Below are 26,064 nucleotides of genomic sequence, written 5' to 3' on the forward strand. Positions count from 1 at the left end.
AAGTGGAGTGTACCTAACAGATATCCTTTCTATTGCAGCTCTATTGATAGTTTTTGGGCTAAAATTTCAATGAACGTAGCATCCCAAAGCTGTTAACATGTGGGCCTATCGGTATGTGCATGTCTGGTGTTGCTGAAAGACAGCAGAAACACAAGGATGGATAAAAAGACTACATGGTGTGAAAAAAACTACATGTTAATATAAACAAAAATGAGTTCTGGGCCTAAATATTGCAATTGTATGTCTTGCAGGCATTTTGAACATGAGTGTTTTCAATCGCATTATTGTTCGGACAGAATTAGTAGAAAGTGATGTCAGAACCAACAAAAACAAACCACGCCATTGTTTTCAATGGAAGTGGGGGGATAGTTTTGAAGCTTTCTTATCTGCCCTAAAGACTACTTAGAGCCCACATACATAACTGCCAGAAGAGTTGATTATATCTGTTTTATGTCTTTCTTAGACAACATAAAGATGCATTTATATAGTTTTGATAGTGATAATTAGTCTGTCTTTAAAAATCCTAATTTATCAACTCGGGACACTTATCGCCCAAAATATAGATAGCACTTCTGGGATCCACTCTATTTTCTTTAACAGTCTAAAATCTCTCTTACTCTCTCTTCAATCTCTCTCTCTCTGTTATGACATTGTATGTACAATATTGGTATATAGAACATAAATTACTACACAAAACATTTTAGCCTATTCACAATTGACAATCATCAAGAACCCAATAGCAAAATTAGACAAAGCCAACGAAAATTAAAAAAAATAATCAAATCAAATAAAAAGATTCGGAGACAATTTACTTGATAAACAGCTTAAAAATTGATGCCTGTTATATAACTTTTGCCATAAACTTTCTGTGCTCCCAAGATGAGTCAAGTGAATTGTGAGAAAAAAAAACACCTTTTATAAAAAACAAAACAAAAAGAAATGTCCTCATGTCCTCTCAGTCACTGTCTCGGGAGGATGAATTCTGCATGAAGCTCAAAAAAGACGTGATCCACGACATCTTGTTTGTGTGTAAACAGAGCACCAGTAGTGTCTTGGTTCCATGTGTCTCTTCTGTACAAAAGTATAAATATATGCTTTCTTTCCATCTGCTTTTTTTTTCTTTTTTTGTTGTTGTTCACATATCTAGGATGTAGCGGACATAAAATGGTTGTTTTTTTTTGTTCCTTAAAACACACCAGTGTTGCAGTAGCTGTGCTGGAGGTTGCCAGTTTGTGTTGGATTTGCCTCCCTACCTCCCTCTTTAGATCCAGATTTTGCTGGCTTTGTGTTGACTTGTTACCGTCAGGTGTTTTGCTTGGTGTTGGTTGATCGTCTTTGCATAAATAAAAAAGGTCTGGGCACAGTCCGCGGCCACTGGTCTCCCCCCTTCCTCCTCCCAGAAGAACCAAAAACACAAAAAAAAAACGTTGTCCGTTTTAGCTACAGCAGATCCATCTTGGGTCTGTAATGGAGCAGGAGGGGGGATTTCTGGAGGAAAAAACAAACACACAACCTCAGTTTGAGTAGTTTTTTTTTGTGTGGAAAAAGCCTGTATAAACCGTTCACTTAGCATCTCCTCTTTTCCATGACATTGATTTAAGTAGCTTAAAATGGGTTGGTCTGTTTGGCCGTCATATAACTCAATAACGAGGCTGTTATCGCGTTTTTCTTCATTCCCCAATGTGTTATATTTGTCATTTGTACACCATTAATAATTAAACAAGCACCTTGAATGTTTTCTTGCGGATAAGCAAACTGCTAACTTTTCGTTTGCCATCTTAACTCACTCTTTCAGAAAAATGTACAACTGGCTGCATCCCAATGTCTTTCATGTGAAGTCGGAAAGATCCCACAGGTGCTACGCAGGATGTGCATTAGAACTATTTGGCATAATTTAATAAATGTTTTGGGATTTTTATTAAACATTTTTAAACACTAGCAAAATAAAAGGTGACATTCAAAACCTGGAAAACACTTTTTTATTTTTTAAAGTTCCTAACCTTTCCTGGAATTATATGACTGTAGGAACCCTGTATAACACTAGGGCCTAGGGCTGAATTACTCTTCCCTGCAATGCAATAAGACTTCTAATAAAATATGTACATGCTTTGTAAATAGTTTAGTAGCTACGTGCTATGTTTTCTACGTGGATCATGACGCAAGTGCGCTGACATTTTGTCAGGGCAGGTGGCTTCAGCCTCAGTGCTTTTTCTGTTAGCATTATATTATAAATGCAGCTATAGCTTTGAAATGCCTCATTTGGGATTAAACATCAAACAAGTGTCTGCCAGACGGACTCCTGCAGAACTAAATTAGCACTGATTAGCTATTGAGCTGGCTACAGCTTATAAAACTACACAAAAGAGAGATGCCGTTGTAGTCTTAAAAGTGATATGTTTGTCATTAAAAACTAGAATTTGCTCTTTGTCCATCTATGTCTGAACATGACCACGACTTGCAAAGTGGAAATTGTATATGTGCAGTGCTAGAATTTGACAATCGTAGCAACAATAACTGGGGGGTGGGGCTTAGTAAACGGTGAGTTGGTGAGGATGCCTTTGAGTTCAGTTAGATCATTCCAACTCAGCCGGTGAACTAATAATGAAAAATACAGCCTATAACATTTCATAAGTTTGAGATTTGATCAATAAAAGGTTTCATTTATTGATACATTTGATCAGTCAAAACTATATTGAACTCATTTTTAACGTGACAGTGACTTATTTGCCATGTCTGTGTAGAATGAATAAAATCATAAAGTCAACAGAGCTGGGATGAATTCTTATGGCAATAACAACTTCAATTGTACACCTCTTCCCAGGCCCAATACAAAAACCATTATTAAACAATATTGGTATTTTTTTTTATATATATCTTTTTTGGCATTTTTATGCTTTATTGATAGTGTAGAGACAGAGTTGAAATGGGGCAGAGAGGGGAGCGACATGCAGAGAACGACCGCGGGCTGGAATCGAACCCGGGTCCGCTGCTGGCCGAGGTCCATGGGGGGGACGCCTACCAACTGAGCTAAGGGCGCCCCCTTAATATTGGTCTTTCTGAAGAATAACATACCTTAAATCTCCATCTTGTCACAACAACAAATTTCAAAGTGTGGTCCTTTCCCAAGATTTCTTCATTGCATAAAATGTCCAGCTGTGAAAAGACAACAAAATGACAAAATTATTGAACACATGTTGACTCAGAATGTTTGAACTTTTCACCATACTTGTTGTGAGGCTTCAAATCCCCACAAGGAGTTCAATAATATTACTAAACTATGATCGACGGGCCTCTGCTGCATCTGAGCAGCGTATTGCAGACATTCTCATCTCATCTCAAATTTTCTTCAGTCTGAGTTATAACTTTGCTGTTTTCTTGGGGAGGAAGCTAGGGGGACGCTTATTTTTTTGATATGGAGTGGCCTCTGGCTCCTGTGTTGCAGTGGGCCTTTCTGGGAGGACACAGACGTTCAATACTGAGCACAAGGCAGGCTCGCCAAATCTACCGCTTCCTCCTGTGAAGTCAACATTGATATTCTGCTGAGCAGAGCCTCACATCTGCATCCGTCAGTCAATACTGATAGGAGGAGGGAGAGAGAGAGAGTGAGAGTGAGAGAGAGAGAAGGCTGGAAACAAACACTGCCACAGCGCCACCCGCTGGTTCTGCCTGGAAGGGCAGTCTGATTGATAAACACCAGCCAGCCTTTACCAAGAAAAGAAAAGCTTTTTAAAGAGGCTGGTGGTGATGCACTCAGCTTCTGTAGAAACATTTAGATGGGTGACAGGGACCACAACAGTGCGTTTACAAACATGAGGGCTGGGTAAGTAGCCCACGCTGTTCTCTGACAAAGCAAAAGTGTTTCTGCAGCCCGCCACTGAACAACAGCTTTTGATAGCAAACAAGAAATGACAACAATGGGCTGGTGGGGAGAGCGGGCGGCTGTGCAATGGCAAGCCAACGATATGATGGAGCCTACCCACTCTTCTCTGAGACTGCCAGGAAAAGAAAGAAGCAGAAAAAGAAAAAAAAGGAATAGACACGAAGGCATCTGTGGTAATTATCTGTCAAATTATCGCCCACCCTTCCCCCCCTGCTGCTCTGAACGGGGCAGGAAAGACAATAAATAGAAAAAAATAGCACATCTAGATATCATAAGAGCTCCTTTCCTGCTAAATATAACATATGCAAAAGGCCCTATATGAGTCAGTATGAGGGAAAGTAAAATACATTAAGCTTCATGAAACTTCCAGTGACAAAGTTAACTTTCTGATACACATTGCTCACAGTGCCCAGCTGGTGCTCCAAATACCTTCAAAACAGACGCTCAGAATGAGAAACCTTTGTTCCAAATTGCTTCAAATCCATTTTGGGAAATAAAAAAAACATGCAGTTACTGTTAGACTCAAATAAGCACAAATGACTATATCTAGACTATTTGTGAGGCACAGGAATTATGATGGCTGAGAACAGTAATCCATGGTCATGCTGTCACTAAATGCTGTCAAATTAATTATGGACTAAAAACCACCATTCCACCCAGGTCACTTATATTCAATTAGCTGAAGTGATTCTCTACTATGTAAATGATTTTGTGTGTGTTGAATATTGCACCAAGTGTAAGTTTAAAAGGTTATCAACAAGTTCAGATCTTGACGAGAGCAGTAGAGAGAACAGAATCTCTCAATATACTGGTGGAGAAATAAAACAAAAACAAAAAACACAATTTTCTCTTTAGTTTGTTTCTTTATCCTGAGATCTTTATAGTGTAACGGTTTCTTTTACACCTTCATCTGAAGCAACATTTAGCATGTGACAGATCTAGTAATGATTTCTCTTCAGCGCGCTGCTGAAAAGTGGTTTTATAGTCGTTGTACCTCATTAAACGATGTCAGGTTAAGCTTTTTGGCGATGAACTTCTTGAGGTGGAGGACTGTGGCTTGTGCTGAACAGCGGATCCACTTGCGCTTCAGACCTCGCAGTTTGCTGCTGTTGCACTCCAAGCAGATGCTGACCTGTAAATGCAAACATTGAAAAAAAAATATGTATTTGCAATTTTTACAAGGCTATCAATGACCATTTCAGGTTAAAGGACTACACACTTTGCTGATCATAATTCAACATTACCCAAACATTTACATAATGGTAATGCTAAGAGCATGCATTAAGGGATGGTGATGACATTCAGCAGGTTTATCAGAACTAGAATCGGCTTCATGGGCCAACTACTGTATACGTACACAACAACTAGGAACAAGTAACAAATAAACAAAAAAAATCACAGGACAAACACGTCAGTTCATGAAAACATGTATATCATGTTAAGTTTTGCCTGTTTACAGCTGGCCCCAGTTCAGAGGATAAACACATCTGCTCAGGTTAGCTCCGATCCATTCAACAAAACTGCTGCTTCAGACAATCACTAGCTTGGTTTGCCTTGTTCCATATCAAAAAAGTGCGAAACAGCATGCAGTGCTGTTGGACGTTTATAAAACCAGTTTTATTCTAAACTTTATTCTAGTTACCTCAAATGCTGCTAGTCCGTTGTCAAAGAATTGGCCCACACAGTTAGTGTTTTCCCATGATCTTTCATGAAAATAGACTTTAGGATTTCCAATTCCGATTGTACTGCACTTCCCACTGACCCAATAGTGTCTGTGTGTGTTGTGCCTGTTTGGCTGCTTTCATGTGACCGAGTGTCACTGCTAGTGGCCCGTGCAATTGTTCTTCCCCTGAGGTGAAACGGTGGGTGGTTTTGGCAGTAGATGGTTGCAGGAGTCAGAATGCATTATTTATGCCACGCTCCTGCCCCCCCCCACGTAACCAAAGAGAAGATGACGACAGAAGCCTTGTATTTCTTCATGTGCTGGGGTCCTTCTGTAACACTCTCTTTCTATAATAAATAATAACTAACATTACTCTGCTCCCCCTGCTTCTACTTGAAAATCACCTCTGTTCTTAAACAAACATGGCAGCGCGTCAGTGCACCCAACCTGCCCTTCTGAAAGCAAAGAGCAACATGGTAATATATATCTGCTTTAGTGGCGCTGCTGGCAATAGCTCATAATGTGAAATAAAAGCCTGGCTGGTGATCTGGACTCCATGGTTTCATTACAGTACATTATTGAGCCAAAGAGTAAGAGCTACACACACACTCAGACGTGACTGATGCAATCGAGAGGCATATCAAGAAAAACAGCACGCGTGTCTTTATGGTGTCACACAGAAAAAGAGTAAGAAAAAATGTAAAAAAAAATAAAGCTTCACTTATGTGGGAGTAATGAGTTTGAACCGCTGATTAATCAGGCTATGAAAAATCAAGGCTCTTATAAATAATTTAGAGCAAAGATGTGTTCTCCAGTTTCTCCAAAGTAGAGTCTGGGCCCACAATAGCAGTTTATTCAGCAACATCTTTTGTTACCCGACAATATATCCTATCAGAATTTGGACAGAGCCCTAAAAAAGTGACCTGATCCTCATTCAGTCTGGCTCTATTATTATCATCCTCTTTTGTTGTTTTCGATGTGTCAGTGCTTCCATTAGCCTTCTCTGGCACGGCCTCAGGCCCCAAGGTTACTCTATGAAGGGTCGTCCAGAAACGATAACGGGGAAGTGTTCAGGAAGGTGGCCATGCGTGCCAGTTCTCCAGCCGGTTTCTTAAGTATGAAAGGCATCTACATCTTCAGTGATACTGCTACTATAATTCCATTAAACTTCACTTTTGTTCTAATCTTTTGTGGGTTTTTTTCATGTTTTTTTTCCCTCATTGTTTCTATCTTTTCTCTTCACCACTCGTCTTTTACTTTACAGTTAATCTTTCATCATGACATCATCTGCTCTCCTAAGGGCTGCTTGCTACATTCTGGAAAGCTTTGAAGGCAGCATGAGAGAGATGAAGAATATAACTAGTTAATCGTCTGTGTAAATGATACAGCGTTGTCTCAAGATATTGTTGCATTGTTATACCGCCCATTTGTTAAACAGTCAAATGTGGGACCTCTGCATTCGCTAAGTCTTTTAATAATCATTAGGTTGTCTGCACAGTGAAACGGATTAAGGTTCCCTGGAGAAGGTTTATTTTTATACAAGGAACCTGAAGCACCTCACCTCCACAACCATTTACACAGAACAGAGGTTAATGAGAAGATTTAACAACTATGTGAGGTTAGTTTATTGTGGGTACTGTCTCCCTTTTGATTTGAAAGATCCCCTACTACTGCCAGCATACTGCATCCTATTTCATCAAAGTGCTCTCTCTTTATATTTCCTTCAATTCAGACACTTTCATTCCATTTCGTCCGGCCCGAAAACTCATCTTCTCAAAGTTCACCATTTACATCTAAGTTACATGACCCCCTCCTTCCATCATGATTCATAAGAATTATATTCTATGATTTGGTTTTTTGACACCTCATCACCCTGCATGATGGTTTCTTGTTTTCGTCGGCAGGACTTTCCCAATCCTGCACATCTTTCATTTTCATCAATCACCCTCCAGTCCTCTACTCTTTCTCAGTGAAATTTGACTTTGCTGCATTCAGGTCACACAGACTGGCGTATTAGATATTCCAAACGCACTCTGCATCGCTGCAGGATATCCATAGGGCATGAGCTTCACCCTCACCGGGGCAGCCTGCCTCTCACACATGGCAGTAAAGACCTGGCTGATTGGAGACGACCGGCTTCTTTTTTTAATCTGCCACGTGAGTTTTTCTCCTTTTCAAAACAGATTGAAATTAAACAAAAACTAATTCTCTTCAGCCTGTGCCACATTGCATGGAAGATACAGTCCCCTCCATAAGTATCGGAACAGTGAGGCCAATTCCTTTATTTTTGCTGTAGACTGGAAACATTTGGGTTTGACACCAAAAGAAGAATATGAGACAATAGCTCAAAATTTCAGCTTTCATTTCCAGGTATTCACATCTGGATCCGATACACAACTGAGAAGATATCATTATTTGTAAAGGAACACCACATTTTTAGGTGAGCAGAAGTATTGGAACAGATAGACTTTAAATAAATTAAAGAGAATAAAACGTACTATTTTGTCGCAAATCCTTTGCTTGCAATAACCGCATCAAGCCTGTGACCCATTGACATCACCAAACTTTTGCATTCTTCTTTTGTGATGCTTTTCCAGGCTTTCACCGTAGCCTCATTCAGTTGCTGTTTGTGTTAGGGGGTTACTCTCTTAAGTCTCCTCTTTAGCAGGTAAAATGCATGCTCTATAGGGCTTAAGTCTGGAGATTGACTTAGCCAGTCTAAAACCTTCCACCTCTTGCCCCTGATTAACTCCGTTGTGTTTTGGGTCATTATCTTGCTGCATGATGGCAGTGTCGTGTCTGTCACTAAGTGGATCTATACGAATGAATCCACTGCAACACCAAAAACAAAAAACTAAGTAATTGTAAAACAGCCTGGTACATCCCATGGACCCCACAATTAAAAAGGCAATAATTGATGTGCCTTAATTGATCGTACCCACAATTATCACCAACAGTTTTTATTTTCCCCCTTGGTGCTTTTGTTCACGGAGAACTGCTTTGAAACCTATAATTGTTTTATCCAATTTGCTTCTTATATTCTAAAGACAAACCAATACATACAGCCTCCCAAATGCTTTGGTTTATTTATAAAGGGCCAGTTCACAAAATATTCACTTTCCCAGGGACCATATTGGGGGGTTTAAAGGCTGTTCAAATACTGTTGACTAAAAGGGGATTTTTTTTTTTTGGACAAAGTACAAAACCTTTAAACTGCTGTCCATGATTAAGCTAGGGTGTACCTGCTCGTCGCTACGGTGATAGTCGTTTTCCTCTTCTGGTTTCTCCTCTCCTGCCTCCTTATTGGCCGTCTCTTCTGATTTTGTATCACCTGTGCAGCGAGAGGGAGAAAGATCATTGAGCTGACATGTTGGAAGTAATGAAAACAAATGTACATTTGCTCCTGAGAGTAAAGCGAATCCAGTCAATCCAGTGATAAAGCAGCATGTTTCTGTCATCATACTTTAAGTAAGGAGGCCCGGAGATTAATCCTTAGTGGGCCTGTAAAAAAACAAGACTGGGGGAAGAGGCATGTTTGTCTCTCTTGAGACATTTAAACAGGCTGCGCCCATCGGAGAGTGAAAAAGCACCTTTTGCAGAGGTCCATTTGAAAAAGCAATTGCATGTTGGATGGTGTCAAAGCATCCTTATACAACTTATCCGCTGTCTGGGCACGTCTCTAATATAGGGCAACTTCCCAAAAATTCTACATAGTGATTAGCCTACATGAGGGCGAGAAACAGCGCTACCTTAATTGAGTTTGTTCAGGGTTTTGTCAGTTGTGCCTTTTTCTGTTAGGAAAATGAGAGAGCAGCAATCTCCATTGAGCATGCCATTAAATTGGAAGATAGAGACTTCCCCCACTGAACACATTACTGAGTCGACTGTATTTAAATTGTTTATGTGAAAAGCTTAAGGGAACATTTGTCTGAGGGGGGTGATTTAAAAAGAAAATAAGGTTATTTACATTTTTTAAATTGTTCATTCCCTAAACGTGTTCTGAAATCCGAAAGTACATTTTAATTATTCCCTGCAGATGGTAATACAGTAAGCACGGACTGACTGTGGACGAATGGATTATAACAGTACAATGAAAACAAGAGAATGGATTCAGATCTACAGAGCTGTCAATCAGCTGATAGGGTCATTTGGTACAGGTTTTTTTAATACATTTTTTTTCAAATAATCTCAAAATCATAATCGCACAGACAAAATTATCGCGCAGATAAGGCATTGCTTTTCTGTTACCTTTTTAAAAACAGAGAAATTCAGTCTATTATCCCCAAATTCAGTGAATGGATGAAGTGATTTGTCTCTGTTTGTGTGGACAGTGTATTTTAGCTCAGGCAGCAGATTAAATTGCGCTCACCCCTCTGTGACCACTTTCCGTTCAGGCTAACTGTCACCAATTCCCCTGAGTATTACAGGCAAAGGTCTGCGCTTGCTCTGATGTCTCCACGGTGATTGTCCCCACAGTCGGCCCTCCTGATTGCCTATCAAGAGGGGCTTGCTCCTGTTGTTGTGTCTCTCCTTCAAACAACCCTGGAGTATCACAGCAACTCTAAACAGACTCAAGTGCAAGGCCCTATTTTTGTTTGAGGTAATGAGATGATTGCTTGTGTCTGTAAGAGACTGGCTGCTCAGTTTGTTAAATCTCCCATAGGTTCTTGCTCAGTCAGTCATTTAGGGTCCCTCACATACAAAATGATCAAATCTAAAAGGCATGAACAATGACAATATGAGTTGGAGTTAACTAGCCATGTGCGTATTAATGTGTGGGAGTTTATATTGTCATGAAAGACAAAAGAGATCCTGCATAAAGTGCTCAGGAAACCAGTCGATTAAAATAAATCCGTCTGTTGTGTGCTGGTGGGCAAAAAGTTTTGGTTAGGTCCTTTTCAATTAAAGGGGTAGTTCAGGATTTTAGACATAGGGCCTTATTCCCAAGTTAGCCTTGGTGTTCTTTATCAGTGGAGACAGTTTTCAACACATTTAATTCAGTCCTTCTAGTTGCAGAGTGCGCTCGTGCTAAGCTAGCGCACGGCATCGGGGGGATACCTAGCCTGCTACTAAAACAGTCTTACCCACTCCACAGTACACCCGAGGCCAATCAATTATAACGCCAGACTATCGATGTAAATGTCTGTGTTGATAGAATAATTTTAGAAATAAAACCAACCTCGCATGAATTACCGCATTTTGAGGGACTACTTTCTTAGCAGCAGCGGACTTTTACTTTGCTGTGTAACCGAATCACTACAGCAGAAAGTAAACAGAGCAGCGTGGGACAGAAACTGAAACTGCACTGCCACCAGTCTACCGTCATTCTGTCCCGGTTCTCTGCTGCAGCTCCAGCGGGGGCTGTCTCTACAGACGCTCTTTCTCTTTCTGCCCTTTGAGCATCCCTCTCAATTCTTCATCAGTGTATTCCGGCTCGTACAGGTACGGTTCGTTGGATACAACAAATTCCTCATAATCGTCTTCAAAAGCAGACGCATTGCTAAGTCCTCCAAACGTGGCCATATCTTGTTTATTGCATAGGCTAATACAACTCCTTTGTGCACTGTACTCTGCGTCTGTAAGACGGCAGCAGGTAAACAAACTATTATAGAGCCTGTAACCTAGGTATTATTCCGCCGCTGCCGCAGCCTACATGGAATAAAGTCCCTCAAAATGCAATATGCGAGGTTGGTTTTATTTCTAAAATTATTCTATCAACACAGACATTTACAACGATAGTCTGGCGTTATAATTGATTGGCCTCGGGTGTACTGTGGAGTGGGTAAGACTGTTTTAGTAGCAGGCTAGGTATCCCCCCGATGCCGTGCGCTAGCTTAGCACGAGCGCACTCTGCAACTAGAAGGACTGAATTAAATGTGTTGAAAACTGTCTACACTGATAAAGAACACCAAGGCTAACTTGGGAATAAGGCCCTATGTATAAAATCCTGAACTACCCCTTTAAAGATGTTACGAAAATTCATTGTGTATGCACATACAGGTAGGTGAATATAGCTTAGATTCATGTTTAATATTTTGAATTGTGTCCTGTTATAATTTGTTAGCCAACATGTTTTTCTTTCCATTTGAAACATGCATAGAGAACCTGCATATGTTACAACTGTTGTACACCTTATCTATAAGTACGTATGCATATGAGCATGGTAAATAAAGAATGTATTAATATGTCCTTCAAACCCCTTTTAAACCATCCTTCAAATCTCAGCCACTGATTCAAGTGTTCAGTGTGTTCTTAACCATCCTGCTTCTCAATGTCATTAGTAAATGTGGTACCTTGGACTGATAGGCAGACATTCAATATAGGTTATAAGTGTGGAGTGATGGTGGTTATGAAGTTATAGTGTTGTGGAGAAACTGTCAAGAGCAACATGTCATATAGCATCGTGTCAATGACACTTTGTTTGAAAACCATTTGAACTAATTCAGGGTTTCCCTGTACTCAAGGTTAAACTCTTCTTCTAGGTGTTGAGGAATGACATTAACTTTTTCAGTTCCCTGTTGAATAAAAACTGAGAAAGCATTTCCACTAGCAGCAAGGATGTAGTTTTCTGTTCTGGAAAAGCAGCTAATGCATTTCTCTGCACCAGAGTCAGCAAGAAAGTATTGGCCCCTGTATTAACATTTCAGGTCCTGTTCAATCCAGACACTTCAGCTCTGAGGAATAAGGACGTGATCATCTGCCCAGTGTCGTTGGCAATTTGTAAGTCTATTTTTTTCTCAGCTGGTTAGAGAGAGGACCCAAGAGAATGTTTTTATTTCTGAGGGGTTCTAGATAAATGTATCTTTAATTAATTGTAATGAAGATCAGCTTGGCTGGCAGGGGCAACATGAACAAAGTGCACCAACTGTAGTTAATGTAGTGTGATCTCTGCTTTACCAAGAGTTAACTTGGATGCGGAGCATCCATTTTTCCAGGGTGGAAATAAACACGTCGCAGTCTGGCTGTGTGTTTTACTGCAAAATATATATTTTGAACCCCCTGTAAGGGTGCTGTATATGCAAATGTGTCCACTATTGCTTGTATCAAATACTTCAAAGGATGTTTATGGCATTGTTAGTGAAACTGCCTGGCTTCAAAACAACAAAGGACAGTTGGGTTTGACTGAAGGCACAGTACAGACCCTAGGAGGTCACTGGCTGGGCATCTGACTATCAGGTTGTGTTCATTATTCAGTTCTATGTCGAAGAATATGCAGGACAGCATCAACTGGCACTATCAAAACAGTCTTATTCCCCTTCAAATATTAAGCGGAACATCAAACTTAAATGATAATATATTACATTAGCTTTGCCTGAACTATGTTTAACCACGAACCAAGGATTGCAGATGTACAGTAGACCCCTTTTTTCTAAGTGGACTGTAGGGTCATTGGATCACTGCAGCTTTTAACACTCCCTGCCTACATAAAGCCATGATGAAGACACTTCCAGAGCCACTGACACAAGATAAGGTTTTTATACAACACTTCAGGGTGGAAGGTGGAAGCAGACCCTTAGATCAGCTTTGAGGTGGACTGTACTATTGACAGATTTTCTTAACCGCACTCAAGTTTAGACAGCAGCTTCCAAATAACACACTGCTGTGTTGTTATCAATACACATACACGTGTAAAAAGGCTGGTAGAAAGAAAATGCACAAAAACAACTCTTTTTGGAAGAGCGAAAAATTCCGGGTCAATAATCCTCCAAATATTACACAACCATATTTGATTTTAGTTTTTCTATTGTGTTAAAAGTTAAACAAATATTTGCATCCCAGACCTATAGATATTTTCATTTTAAACTGTGTTTTGGCACAGTGGATGGAAACAATGATGTAATGCAATCGAGGAGTGCCTGGGTTTCTATTTCTGTTGGCTTCTGCGAAAATTATCCTTAAGATGTGTTTGTGTATCAAAATGTTTGTGTGTTTGTTTCTGCGTGTGCTGTAGCTAAACCTGTCTTCAAGCGACGAGGAACGGGAAACCGGAGAGCAGTTCCACCTCCATTTGAGCCTTAATTACCAAAATCAGAGAGGGGGATTAAGCGAGCGATTAGGCCTGCCAGTGTGACAGCCCTCCGGGCACACATTTGCACCAGCCTTTGGAAGTGAGCTGGTACTGAAAAGCCGCTGTGCACAACAAGTAGGCCAGGGACTCATTCTGATTGGCTAAATTGCCTTAATCTCTAATGCTTAATGGCTTCCATGGTTACTCATGGACGTGCTTCTAATGTTACTCATTACCAGTTGGGGCCTTCATTTCTTGTATACTGTAGGACGATGAGAAGAACAATCATACTTGAATTTTTATTTTTTTTAGCAGTTTTGTTGTAGCACATTTATAAAGTTTGGTCCAAATTTTTAAAATAGCCTGTTTTCCACAGGCACGGTTTAGACGGCTATTAGTCTTGCCGATCAATAACACATATTTTAACCCATTGATGACTATGGCAGTCTAAGATGCATGTCCTTAATGCCTGAGGGTTTTCTGAAAAAATTGTACGAATTGTCAACGTCTACCAAAACCTTAATATCTAAGCCTGTGTAGCACATAGAAACATGAAATAAAATACATTTACAAAGGTAAGGTTTGCAGCTTTTATTTAAACATGCTCCCTTAGCGCTTACAAACCAACACATTTTTCTAAAAATCGGCAAAATTAGATGGGGGAGAAGATAAATAAATAAATAATATAAAATATTTAAAAATAATGTGCTAAATGAGGTTACAATCCTGCTTCCTTTTAGCATGGATAGTAGTGACCAGTGTTGGGAGTAACGCGTTACAGGAAGTAATGCATTACTGTAATGCATTACGTTTTGCTGTAACGCGGTAATGTAAGGCATTACAGCAAAAAAAATGGTAATATGTAACGCGGTACATAGCTCAGAAACGCGCGTTACAATGCATTTTAAACCCGAAATTGACTGGTTTGTTGTTTTTATACAAATTGGCCAACACCGCGAGTTTCGCAGAGGAGAAAAAACCCACGCTAATGTTACTGCTAGAGGAGAAGAAAACTCGATTTGCTGCTACAATTAATTCCAAAGATGCGCTAGCCTACTGGCTTCCGTCTCACTGCCCAAGTTATTGAAAACTTTTGTAGTGTTTGGAGACTCTGTGCTCAACGAGCAGCGGGAGCTGCCGCGAGCCCCTCCCCGTCTAAGGGCACTCGGAGGCGGTCAGTCTCGGAGCAGCCCCTCGGAGCGAGTCCCTGCCTGCTGTCAGAGCAGAGAGGTGACACACCTCCGCGTCCAGGCTGCAAATGAATCGCGCTGTTGTTAGGTGCAAAATCGGAGATAGTGTGCCACGAAGCTATTTATGCTGAAGCGGTGTTGCTGGATTTAGGAGTTATTTAGAGATATGGCAAGCAAAAAGTTGACGAGTAGGGAGTTGGTGTTCACTCTTTCTACGGCCCCGGTCACGGTGCAGCCATGCGACGCAGCATTATATATATATATATTAATATTATCATATTATAATGATAATAATGATGATAATAATATTAATGAAGAATAGAAGAAAAATTAAATAAAAATGGTGGTGGGTAAAAAAAAATCATAAACGCCTACTGTTTATATGAGTTTTGTGGTGTAGTTCTAGTTCTAGTTTACAACTGTTGGCTTACAACAAAGTGGACATCATTACAAATGAATGGAGGGGTGAATCTGATTAAATAAGTTCAACTCTCTTTCAAAATATCAGGTATTTCATGGAAATTACATAATATCCTACAACATGGCCGCCACCATATGACGTCATAATATGCTAATTAGATGGGAAAATTTAATCCCCAGATAAACTTTAGGTCATTCTCAATATTTGTCTCATTTACACTTTGTCTCTATCTCTAACCACTTTCAATCCAGAGCCTTCTGAAATTTAAGTGTCAAAATCTAGTATTTTTAAAAATAAAACCCGGCGCCTAAAGGGTTTGCTTTGATGCAAATTATGAAATCTTAACATAACGGCGGCAATGATGGTGCGTAAAGGACAGCGCAGTTGGCAAGCTCTCCTCAGCACTAAAAGTGCTGCAGCAAAAAAGTCACAATAAGAGTTGATCGCTTTGTCGATTCATGCCTCTGACACACACGTCGACTCCCAACATAATGAGTGGATGCTTTGAATTAGCAAAGGAGATATAGGCCTATATTTAGGCTACTATTGTTATTATAAAATGTCACGCAAGAGAGACGATAAACAAACATAATGGGCTGTTATCATTTAGATTAGATGGCAAGATGATAAGGCAGATTCTTTGGAACAACTAAAAAAGGCAAAAGTTGATGATGATGTGAACAACTTGTTTGTGCTTTTAAGTCGCCAGAACGCAAGAAACAAATCTTTGAGGCTCAATTTACTTTTTCAATCTACAGTAGTAGGCTCTAGCTCTATTGATATTAATATAGGCTAAATAAATACCTAAAGATACAGTATTTCTATTATAAAATGTATTGCACCATGAGCCATAACTGTGACCATTATATTATATAGCATAGGCCTACTTGTGTTAGCCTTAAGCCTAGCTCAGTCATTATGCCATACGATGTCACCTCCTGCTGTGTAATGAGCTGCATTGAACACAAGAAGATCTATTGAGAACACCAAATCCATATTTCATGTTATTTTGGTGAAAGTAATTCAAAAGTAACGTAAAAGTAGTGTAATGCCTTACAATTCAAAGACAGTAATATTGTAATGTAACTAACTACTTTGAAATGCCAGTAATAAGTAATAAATACCGCATTACGCTTTTGAAGTAACTTGCCCAACACTGGTAGTGACTGAGTGTGCAGTGGAGAGATACAGCTTTATTTTATTATTTAGTTCAATTATCACTGGCACCATACATCCGACTTCCCAGTACAACTGGAACGCAGACTGACTCCTGCTGTCGGGAGCCGATCAGCTGGTCCAAACGGCTGTATACCACGGAGATGAAAACGAAACTGAAACTCAACTATCGCCTGGCTGGGCTGAATTTGAGTTGCAGCAGCAAAATATAGCCTAAATTCATAAATATTGTTAATAAATAGGTACAATGTGTTGTGTGATTTTCGTCAGTAGTCTAAAGTAGACCTAGATTCTGCGCTCCGAACGCCACTAACTGTTCTGTAATACACTATAGCGGACACATCCGGCGTATTTTTTATTATTATTTTTTTTTTGATTGACGTTATTTTCGGCAAACCACACAACTTTTGGGTGGTCACGTGGTCTTAAAAAATCAACAAAACCCACCTCATGTGTATTTGAACCAATGAAAATTAAATAAAGTAACAATGCTGCGCTATGCAGCATCAGGCAGGAGATACAATGTGGCGTCGCGCAGCAGCCGTCATCAATGGGTTAACAAGGAGTGGACTCCAGAAAACTGTTTCTAGTCTTCACCTTCCAATGACTGGAATAGTGTTAAACCAGTGTGTGGTGTAAGCACATATGTAAAAAGACCAACTGATTAATTGAGCTATGAAAGACATCAGGGGTAGTAATTGGATTCACACAGGGGCTGGCTGCCCTAACCAATAGAGGAGGATGTGTGGGGTAAACCGTACCATTGCGCTGGTCTAGATGAGTCTTCATGTTGCAGTGTTCTCCTTTAATGTCTCCGGGCACCTCCATCCCCAATTTCTGGTAAAAATCTCTCTGCTTCTTTATCTCCGCTGCGACAGAGGAGAAAGAAAGACATTAGAGAGGGCCAGTGTCTTTTTCTCAAGGTCAGTGTGTTGTCACTGGTGTGTGATAATGCATGTGTTCATTGTAACCTGCTTCACTGTGTCTTCAAAGCCAAATAATGACAGCAAGGTTATTATCGTAAAATGCATTGGTTTCTCAACAGCGGCGAGACAATTTATCACCACATAGGGAGAATGATAGCCCAAGTATGATTATCACACAGTAAAATAAAGAGTTCTGTTAGATGGAGGCTGCATTATAAAAGGAACAAATAAACATGACTCTTACCCTCTTGTAGTCCCGGTACCAATTTGTAGACAATGTCTTGCATCGTTCTGTCATGGCTAAAAAGAACAAGAAATAGGTTTTAGTTGCGTCACTGGTAGATGGGAATTATTATTATGGAGCAACAGCACACTCGAAAAAGTGTACCAAGGCCACAAGATTATTGAGATTGTGAGATAATGTTGTTTTGTTTATTTAAATGCAAATACATCTACCCAATCAGGCCTATACAAATGGGTCAAATGAAGACATCCGAGAAGCAATAATCAGTCTTAACCGTACACTTATCTAACCTGTGATTAATGATAACAAACAGACAATGCGTTATATGTAGTCACAAGCCAGAAATGTTGGTAAACCCTCATCTATATAATTATAGGCACACAGCTAACTAAATAATGTCAGCTTGATTTGAAAAAAAAAAATATATATATATATAAACTGACACTGGATCATATAAAAAGCAGTATATGATAGCTGCTAATTCAAATGACACCATCTCTCAGAGGCCAGTGTGCAGAATATGCCTCTGTCAGAGTGTCAAATAGCCTTTCACTGTTTATGCAGTGCAGGTGACACATATGGCCGTGTAGTGTAGGGCTCAGGTCTGCCATCACCGTGATGGTGCATTTTGACAGTCGGCTATGGCAGCCGGCAAACGGGCACAACATGTTGACTTGGTTGCAACTTTATGGAGGAAAAAAAGCTGGAGAAGTTTGTCTCCCCTGCTGTCTACTGAGACAGTCTTTGTATCTGGGGCCAAGCCAAGAAGCTGCCTGATGCAGAAAAGCAGCAAAACACTAATCCCTGCTGGACAGAGCTGGTACTATATAATCTTCTCACGTCCAAGTGTAATGCTGTTAATGAGTTTCTGCTGTGTAAAACATGAGATAGGCGCTGCGAAAATGAAGACAAATCTGTGTCTCAGCCTTAGGATGGATTTTTTTAACGCCTGTGGAACTCTGAATGGATAAAACCATGCTTCCATATTTGAGGATTTGATGATAGCAGGTATCACCGTCTATGTCTGTATATATTGTAAGTGGATATTCTAACTTTGCGCACATTTGTGTTATACTTTAATTGTCCTGTTACAGTGAATTATGTATTTCTTGCAACTTTATTGTTCCATGCCTTTCTTGATTATATTTGAAATCTGATTGATTTAAAAAAATATCACTGAAGGTAAGCTGGGCAAGATTTCATATAGTGCATCTTTTAACAGCATGTAATTCAAACTGCAAAATGCATTGCAAATAACTATGTTGTAATGTGTAGCCATGGCAAGCTATACGTTTAGGTAGGAAATACCACTTGTAATAAAGTGTAAAATGCACTTACTTTGGAGAAAATAAAATTATTAGGGAGGCACAACACCAGGTTTAGATTTATGGTTGTAAAAATTGTCTTCAAAAGGTTTTTAGCCACAGACTAAGGCAATGACAACTTGGCATGTTATAAGCCCACTGACTACCGTCCATAGCAAGTGTAGCCACCATGCCTCTAATTTGTCTTCTATCAACTTCTTGTATCAACTTCTCATTAATATGCAATCTTGTACACAGGCTGTTCTAGTCAGGTTTTTATAATAATGCTAAGCATGATTTTGTGATGGTTATACTGTCATAACCAGAATCCTTTTAAATGTGTGGAAATAATAGGATAAACCCATCAAGGAAAGCCACACTTGACAGTACAAGAAGCAGGATTAGCTCTGCTGAGCCATTTCTCTGTGAGGAGACGTCTTAAGTGTGATCTTGAGTTTAATCTCAAACTACATCAACATTTATCAATCTTCATGATAAGCAGATGCGGTTTATCGGTCATCTATAGGGCATTTTGCCATTAAATCACTTGTGTGGTTTCACATCAACTCAAATTTCCTGCAAACAGTGAGGCAAAAAACAGCTGTGCAGAGAGCTAATGTGTTTGAAATGGAGCATTTCCTGCAATGAGTGTGTAGACAGCGCAGTTTAAATGGTAATGGCTAAATTGCTGCTACGCATTAAGTTTATGTGTCGCATTAATCAGACATTAATGCATGAGTGCTCAAGAGTGGGCACGGACAACACAATCCCTCAGCGAGAAGGATTCACTCCGGCAGTACATTTGCCAAAACAATAAGAAGCGGACTTGAACTACAACATGCAACCTTCTCTTTTACCCAAAAAGACAAAGACAAACATTTCATAAAATCTGCTGTTCGATATCTTTCTAATATTTTGTGACAAGTCAATCAGCAGTGGTGACCAGCTGTCTGTAGTTGTGTTGTTGACAGTGTTCAGTTTATCCAGTGTATGAGTTATGTATGATCAATATATATTGTACATCTACAGTATAATCAAGCTTCTATTGTCAATAACAAAAGGTGATCCAGTTAAAGATTTAATAATACGTACGTGTGTGTGTGTGTGTGTGTGTGTGTGTGTGTGTGTGTGTGTGTGTGTGTGTGTGTGTGTGTGTGTGTGTGTGTGTGTGTGTACACTGTTCCCTACTCACCCGATATACTGCAGTGGATGGCTCTGATGAATAACAATCCTACACGTGGGGCACGTGTTGTTTTCCTCCAGATACTTCACTAGGCAGCTTCTACAGACTAGACACAAAGACACACACGGGGGAAATAGGGTCACTCTCCAAGTTACATATTTATAAATAAAGCCAATCATTTTCCTGTGGATTGAGTACGTTTTCAGGTGGCTGTTTTTAGCACACTTGTATCGTCGAGTGTGAATGATTGTAGCTAAAACCATAATCCGGATTATCTGTTCTAGATACACTGATCACAATCAATCTTGACTGTTGAGGAATGACTAACTCAAACACAGGTTCAGCATTTTAAAACCTCTTATCTAACTTCCACATGCAAAGGGAGCAAACTGTACAATCAATCGCTCCAATTAGAGCTCGACTGACAAACTGACCGGCTGATTATATCTCACAGAAGAGAAACATCATGTTGTTGTTGTAGGCTTGTAAATTACAAAAGCAATGTCAGCAGTACAGACGTGCCAAACGTGTTTCCAATAACTGATTTGAACTGACAAGGGTAATTAGGTGAGTATATTAAAAACAGCAATTGTTGGCCGATGACATTTTTCGATTCACAAATGTGTGTCATTTAAGAGTCTGAATCTTCTTCTATACACTGTGTGATGATTAAACTGTAAATGTTGCCATTCGGATCTTAATTTTCTCTACAGTCACCGTCAACCTCTTGAAACAGCTGTGATAAGCTAGTTGTATTAATGATTCAACTGTTTAGCATAGACAAATGGTAGACAATAGTAAACAATGTCCATCATAATGTTCCAGAGTTCATAGTGATGTGTTCGAATTGATTGCTTTATCTGAGTCCACACAGTCCGTCAAATCCATCTCCACCCGATACATTTTCTATTGCAGCGGAGCGCCAAACAGCTGCAATGGTGACGTGATGTGAATCTCTTTGTCTCAGCTCTCCAACGGGGTAGAGCCCAGATTTTCAAAGTGAGAGGGAGAATCAAAGCCTGCTGGCTATATTCTGATGTTTCCCGTGTGAGCAGAATGCCTCCCATCTCTGGTAGAAGAGCTCCCTCTGAAGAGCAGACGAGGTATTGCACTGGGTTTGTCTCATAGTTGTGTTGATCATTATGCTGTAAGCTCTTCTTACCATTGAGATATTTAGTTCACTTTCATTTAAAAAGAAAATTGGAATCGTTTTAATCAACATCAGCATGGAGAAAAGAAAAGGTTGGATGTTTTTTGGTTTTGTTTATCCAAACAGATGCACCAACAACTTATGGTACTCAGAATGGGTTGGTCAGGTTGGTTTTCTTACTTTAAACCAACATATTATACTTCAATCTGTTTCAATCAAACCCAGAGAGCGACTGATTGGTCCACACTATTTGATTGGATTATTCTCAGCGACCCACATGCGCTCTACCAGCTGTGTCACGTTCAATTTAACAGCTCCAACTGCAAACACAGTAGAGGTTCACCTTTCAAAGTGAAAATCCACAGACCTTTCATTATTTTTGTAGAACCAAACAATGATTATTTCAGAACGAAAGTCTGAAAAATGTCAACGTGATACTTCTCAAGCAAACACAACCTCCTGTAAGTACAACTGCAATTATGTATGTGAGCACTTAAGGCTGCAGAAGTGACCTTTAGTGCCCCCCCCCCAGACTTTACCAAAACGGCTTATCCAAGTTTGCACTGCTTCCATTCACTCTAGCAGGCAGTAAAAGAACAAGCAGACTTAAATTGCAGAAAGCTTCTACCTCAAACTTTGTTTGGCAAGAACAATCAATGAAAGCTCTCAGATGGTTTACATCTGCATTTTATAATGCATTGAATTTTTTACATTTTAGACATTTTTGGCCTCAATGCTGTTTTGTAAAATCACTCAAACTGATTTGATGATGTTGGATCCCAATCTTAAATTCGAGCTGTTTTCTACAGTCCAGCTGATCCAACAACTTCACATTCTGCACTGCACTTACTTGTGTCCAAGACGTGTTTTTTATATATAGTTGAATCACACCTGAACTACTTTAATGTCGTTCTCTACACACTCAGATTACATGTAACCTTTAGCATAACTTTCAAATAAGGTTACATTTGACAAGATCATTTGTAGTTAAAAACTGTCTCTGAATAGCTGATAAACAGATTAGTATTATCCTACTTTATCTGATACACGGCCAATGATGTACCACTGTGTGCATGAGAGATGACATCTTCTCACCTTCTTATGAGTGCTAATAAATGTACAGGTTACCGGGGGGTGACAAGAATCTAATTTCCTGTGATTACTGTCGGTTTCTGTCTGTCTGTCTGTGTTCACCTAAGCTTTCCAGGCACCGTTCACAATTTTTGTTTAGATGACATTTACATAAAACATAACAGTGGTTTGCTTTTTTTGTGCGACTTGTAAATCCAGAGTAAATCCAGAGCAACTTTTGAGTCAAGAAAATACCCACACAAACAGAGCCAGTGTGTTAAGTAAACAAGAGAAAGAATGGAAACAATTGTAAAATAACAAGAGAGATAGCAAGGAGAGAGAGAGTAGAATGTGTGGCAGCAGTTACAAAGGCACAGGAAAAGAGAGAGGTTGTGTGTGTGTGTGTGTGTGTGTGTGTGTGTGTGAGGAAGAGGGACCTACAGGTGTGTAAGCACTCTGTGACAGTGGTGGCGTCGATCAGGTAGCCCTCACACAGGCGACATGTGATGTGGGCGTTGATGTGACAGAGCTTTATCTTCCTCGTCAGCATGTCGGGGTTCTGCGGAGGAAAAAGCAACAAAAAAAAAAAAATCAGGATTGAAAAAATAAACGTCACACAACCGAACCTAACGTCATTTGGCAGCCTATCGGGCTCATGGTGTAGTGTTTAGAGCCCCAATGTTGCAAAGAAAAGAGTTCAGCATGTACTAGGTACTGCTATTGTGTGCATATGTTTGTTTCATGTGTGTTAAGTTTAACATTTGAGTGAGTCGGTCAGTGATAGCAAAGAAAGTTCCATCTTTTTTGTGACCAATCATTGCGTCACATGTTATTGGATATAAACACGACAAGGAATCCAAACATATTTCCCAAAAAAGCAAATGTAAGATAAATACCAACAATAATGCCTCCGAGTACAAAGCAATCACCCAGTTTCATGGGGATGCTTCACCATTAAAAGCATCAACCAATAGAAAGACACTGCAAGTACAAAACAGACAGTAATATTCCCGTAATCACAAGAATGACATATGTAATGTCCGCTAGCTGGGCTTCAATGTGTTCTATGCCTGGGCTTATTGTACCCAAGGAGGAGCTAGTTAAATGGTATTCCGGCTTTCCTGCCCAAGCAGTTACTGTATCTCCTGTGTTTTCACCTTTTGATTGTGTGACTTTTTGAAGAAAACATTTATTTATGGTTATTGCAGGACTGGCAGCCTGTTAAATGTTGCTTGTCTATATCTGTTGCACTGTAACTGTAGCCTCAACACGATCATTTCATAATTCACAATGGCACACACATGGAAATACAGTATAATTAATTAGGCCGGGTCATTTAGTGCTGACAGAAATCCATTAGCTTATCACATCCTTCAACCACAGTGAAGACACTGAACCCAGATCAGCTGTAGTGTACCTGCATGATCACAATCAGACAAAGCAGCGCTTACATGCAGCGACAGGGTTGAAAGCAGTGATTTACTGAACAAAAGCCTAGTGTGTTGAGTAACTAAATGACTAATTGTGATTTCGCTCAGTGGTGTATTTTAGTACCAGAAGTTGCTGCCAATGTGTAATACAAAAAACAAATATATAGGAGTGACAATCATTCTAAGCTAAAGCAACAGAAAGCTATTTTTATCATGAAGACAATAGACCTCAGTAGCAATAAATTAACATGCCCGGTAGAGACGACTTAAAAATGCCATGTCAAATCAAAACCATAAGGCTATAATAACAGTTTATCAGAAGCAGGGCTGCCTTTTAAATATAACAAGGGACTTAAAGAGAATCTCTGAGTTGCATTTGTAAAAAAAAAAAAAAAAAAAAAAAAAAAAAAAAAAAAAAAAGGTTTCTTCTGATGTAACCAGACAGCCTTCTGCTATCAGCTGGAGTAGAGAGAGACGGCCCTGTGGCCCTGTCTGGCTCCGTTGTTGGTCTGACTCCCGGTGACCTTTTTTAAATTCAAGCCATCTTTGTGTCGGTACCATGCATCTATTTGCATTTGATGGTTTTTTTTGTCCAACCGCCCCCCACCCCCTAACTCTGAGGCCGACTCCTGTGTCTCCCTCATCCGACAAATCAACCCAAAGTTTTTTTTTTCACAGGATTTAAGAGCAGCTTTGTTACCGAGTGTTCCTATTAAGTTCTAACACTAAAGCACAGCCCTTAAATTTTGGGTTCAACTCCACTTGATGATCAAAGAGTGCAATTTTTTTTTTAAACTGACATTTTTTGCATTCTCATTTCTCACCAACCCGTTTGCTTTAACAATAGGATAGAATGCTACTATAGTTTGGCTCCAGCTGTCGTGTGGAGTAAAAACACAGTAAGTGACTGATGAGGCTGACTAACCGACAGACTGTAGCAGCACACAGTTGAAGCCAAATCATCAGATGGAAAAACTAAACCCAGCTATCACTCAGATAATGGCTGTTTGTTCATGGTGAGTTACACACCGAGACAGCTGACATCCATCATGCTGAGGCTCCAACCTGTTGTCAAAGCCTCAGAGGGTGGCGGCATCTGGGCACTTACAATACTTTGAGAAATGTGATGATCCTTTTTAACCGTTTTCTATATATATTTTTTTTATTTTGGACGTATAATGTTATTAACAATAATAAACATAATTGCCAGTTAAGAGTTAAATTACATTTTTAGGAGCTATGTGGTATCAGTTTCTAAGACCATCATTTAAGAAGCTTTGTTCAAAAAGAGAAATGCTCCTCTGTTTAATCCTAAGAAGAAAATCAACTTCTACTAAAAGGCCAAATCTTACAATAAAGCGCCGCTGAGAAACAATACATCATTGGCTCATTTTTATTGAATTATTTATTAAGGAGGAGTGAATGCGGACGGTGTGGTTCTTCTTACCCCTAATACCGCCATGCGTCGACTGTGGATGGTGCAGCAGCCACGTGACTTCCTGCTGGTTGTCCGGCCGACAGTGTTAGCTCCTCATCATGGAGAGCCTCTCATTGGAGCCTAATGAAAAAGAGAAGGACAAAGGTCAAGGTCCACTCTGAAATCTCATTGATGGTGTTACAATTAATACTCAAAGTAATAACTACTTCACTGCACACAGTGATTGATTGATTGACAGGCCAAAGAAATACCAACGTGATGATGAGGGCTTGGCAAGAGATCAAACATCAAACAATGCATTACCACACAGGTTTAATACTGTACTGTACAGCGTAGCATTTGTACCCACACAATGAGCGACACATTTCTGACCTCTAGGCAGCAGTGACTAGTCCTGCCATCACTTTGTATGATTCATGGATTAATCGTAGGAGGAGCCTGATCACTCCGGTCACGACGGGAGAGGGATTGCCAGGCTAGCACACACCACAGTTTCATCCTCCCACAAACACACATAGTTTAAAATAAAGAGAGAGAAAAAAAGCTCTTTAAAGTCTGGAGTGACAATGGTACTCTGCCATCCTGCCTCTGTCTGCTCATCAGACCATGAAATTAGCCCAGTTACTCGACAGAGATGAATTGTGGCAGGAGCTACTGAGGACACACACACACACACGCACACGCACACGCACGCACACACACACACACACACACAGTCCTGCCTATTAGAGAGCCGTCACACGCTGATGAGCCGCACACAGATGTTATCGTCAGATGACGCCGGGCGACTTCTCTGTGATGTAATGTTCCCTGTGTGCCTCCAGCGGGGTTAACTTGAGGTCATGTTCACACCAAGCAAGTCTAAATCAAACTCAGGAGTGTTCCCTCTTTTCGTTTGGTGTCCGTGGTTAGATGGGAGAACACACACACTGTCTGTACTAACATGAACATAAAAACAAACTTCAGAATGTTGTGGGTGT

The 26,064-nt window shown here is 40.0% G+C and overlaps 1 protein-coding gene across 1 annotated transcript in view; it reads right to left on the reverse strand.

Annotated features, from left to right (window-relative positions):
- Positions 1–319: 319 nt before the first annotated feature.
- The window catches only part of pcgf3 (polycomb group ring finger 3), a 47,194-nt gene continuing 21,449 nt past the window's right edge, over positions 320–26,064 (reverse strand). The window contains exons 2-10 of the mRNA XM_080034990.1: positions 25,094–25,204; positions 22,658–22,775; positions 20,005–20,101; positions 17,509–17,564; positions 17,100–17,207; positions 8,786–8,874; positions 4,875–5,012; positions 3,073–3,153; positions 320–1,488 (exon numbers count right to left, since the gene is read on the reverse strand). Coding sequence (XP_079891116.1) covers positions 1,441–1,488; positions 3,073–3,153; positions 4,875–5,012; positions 8,786–8,874; positions 17,100–17,207; positions 17,509–17,564; positions 20,005–20,101; positions 22,658–22,775; positions 25,094–25,108 — 750 coding nt within the window. The 5' untranslated portion in view covers positions 25,109–25,204 and the 3' untranslated portion in view covers positions 320–1,440. The remainder of the gene's footprint in view (positions 1,489–3,072; positions 3,154–4,874; positions 5,013–8,785; positions 8,875–17,099; positions 17,208–17,508; positions 17,565–20,004; positions 20,102–22,657; positions 22,776–25,093; positions 25,205–26,064) is intronic.

This window comes from Ammodytes marinus (genome assembly GCF_949987685.1).
Source record: "Ammodytes marinus genome assembly, chromosome: 10".
Taxonomy (NCBI): Eukaryota; Metazoa; Chordata; class Actinopteri; order Uranoscopiformes; family Ammodytidae; genus Ammodytes; species Ammodytes marinus.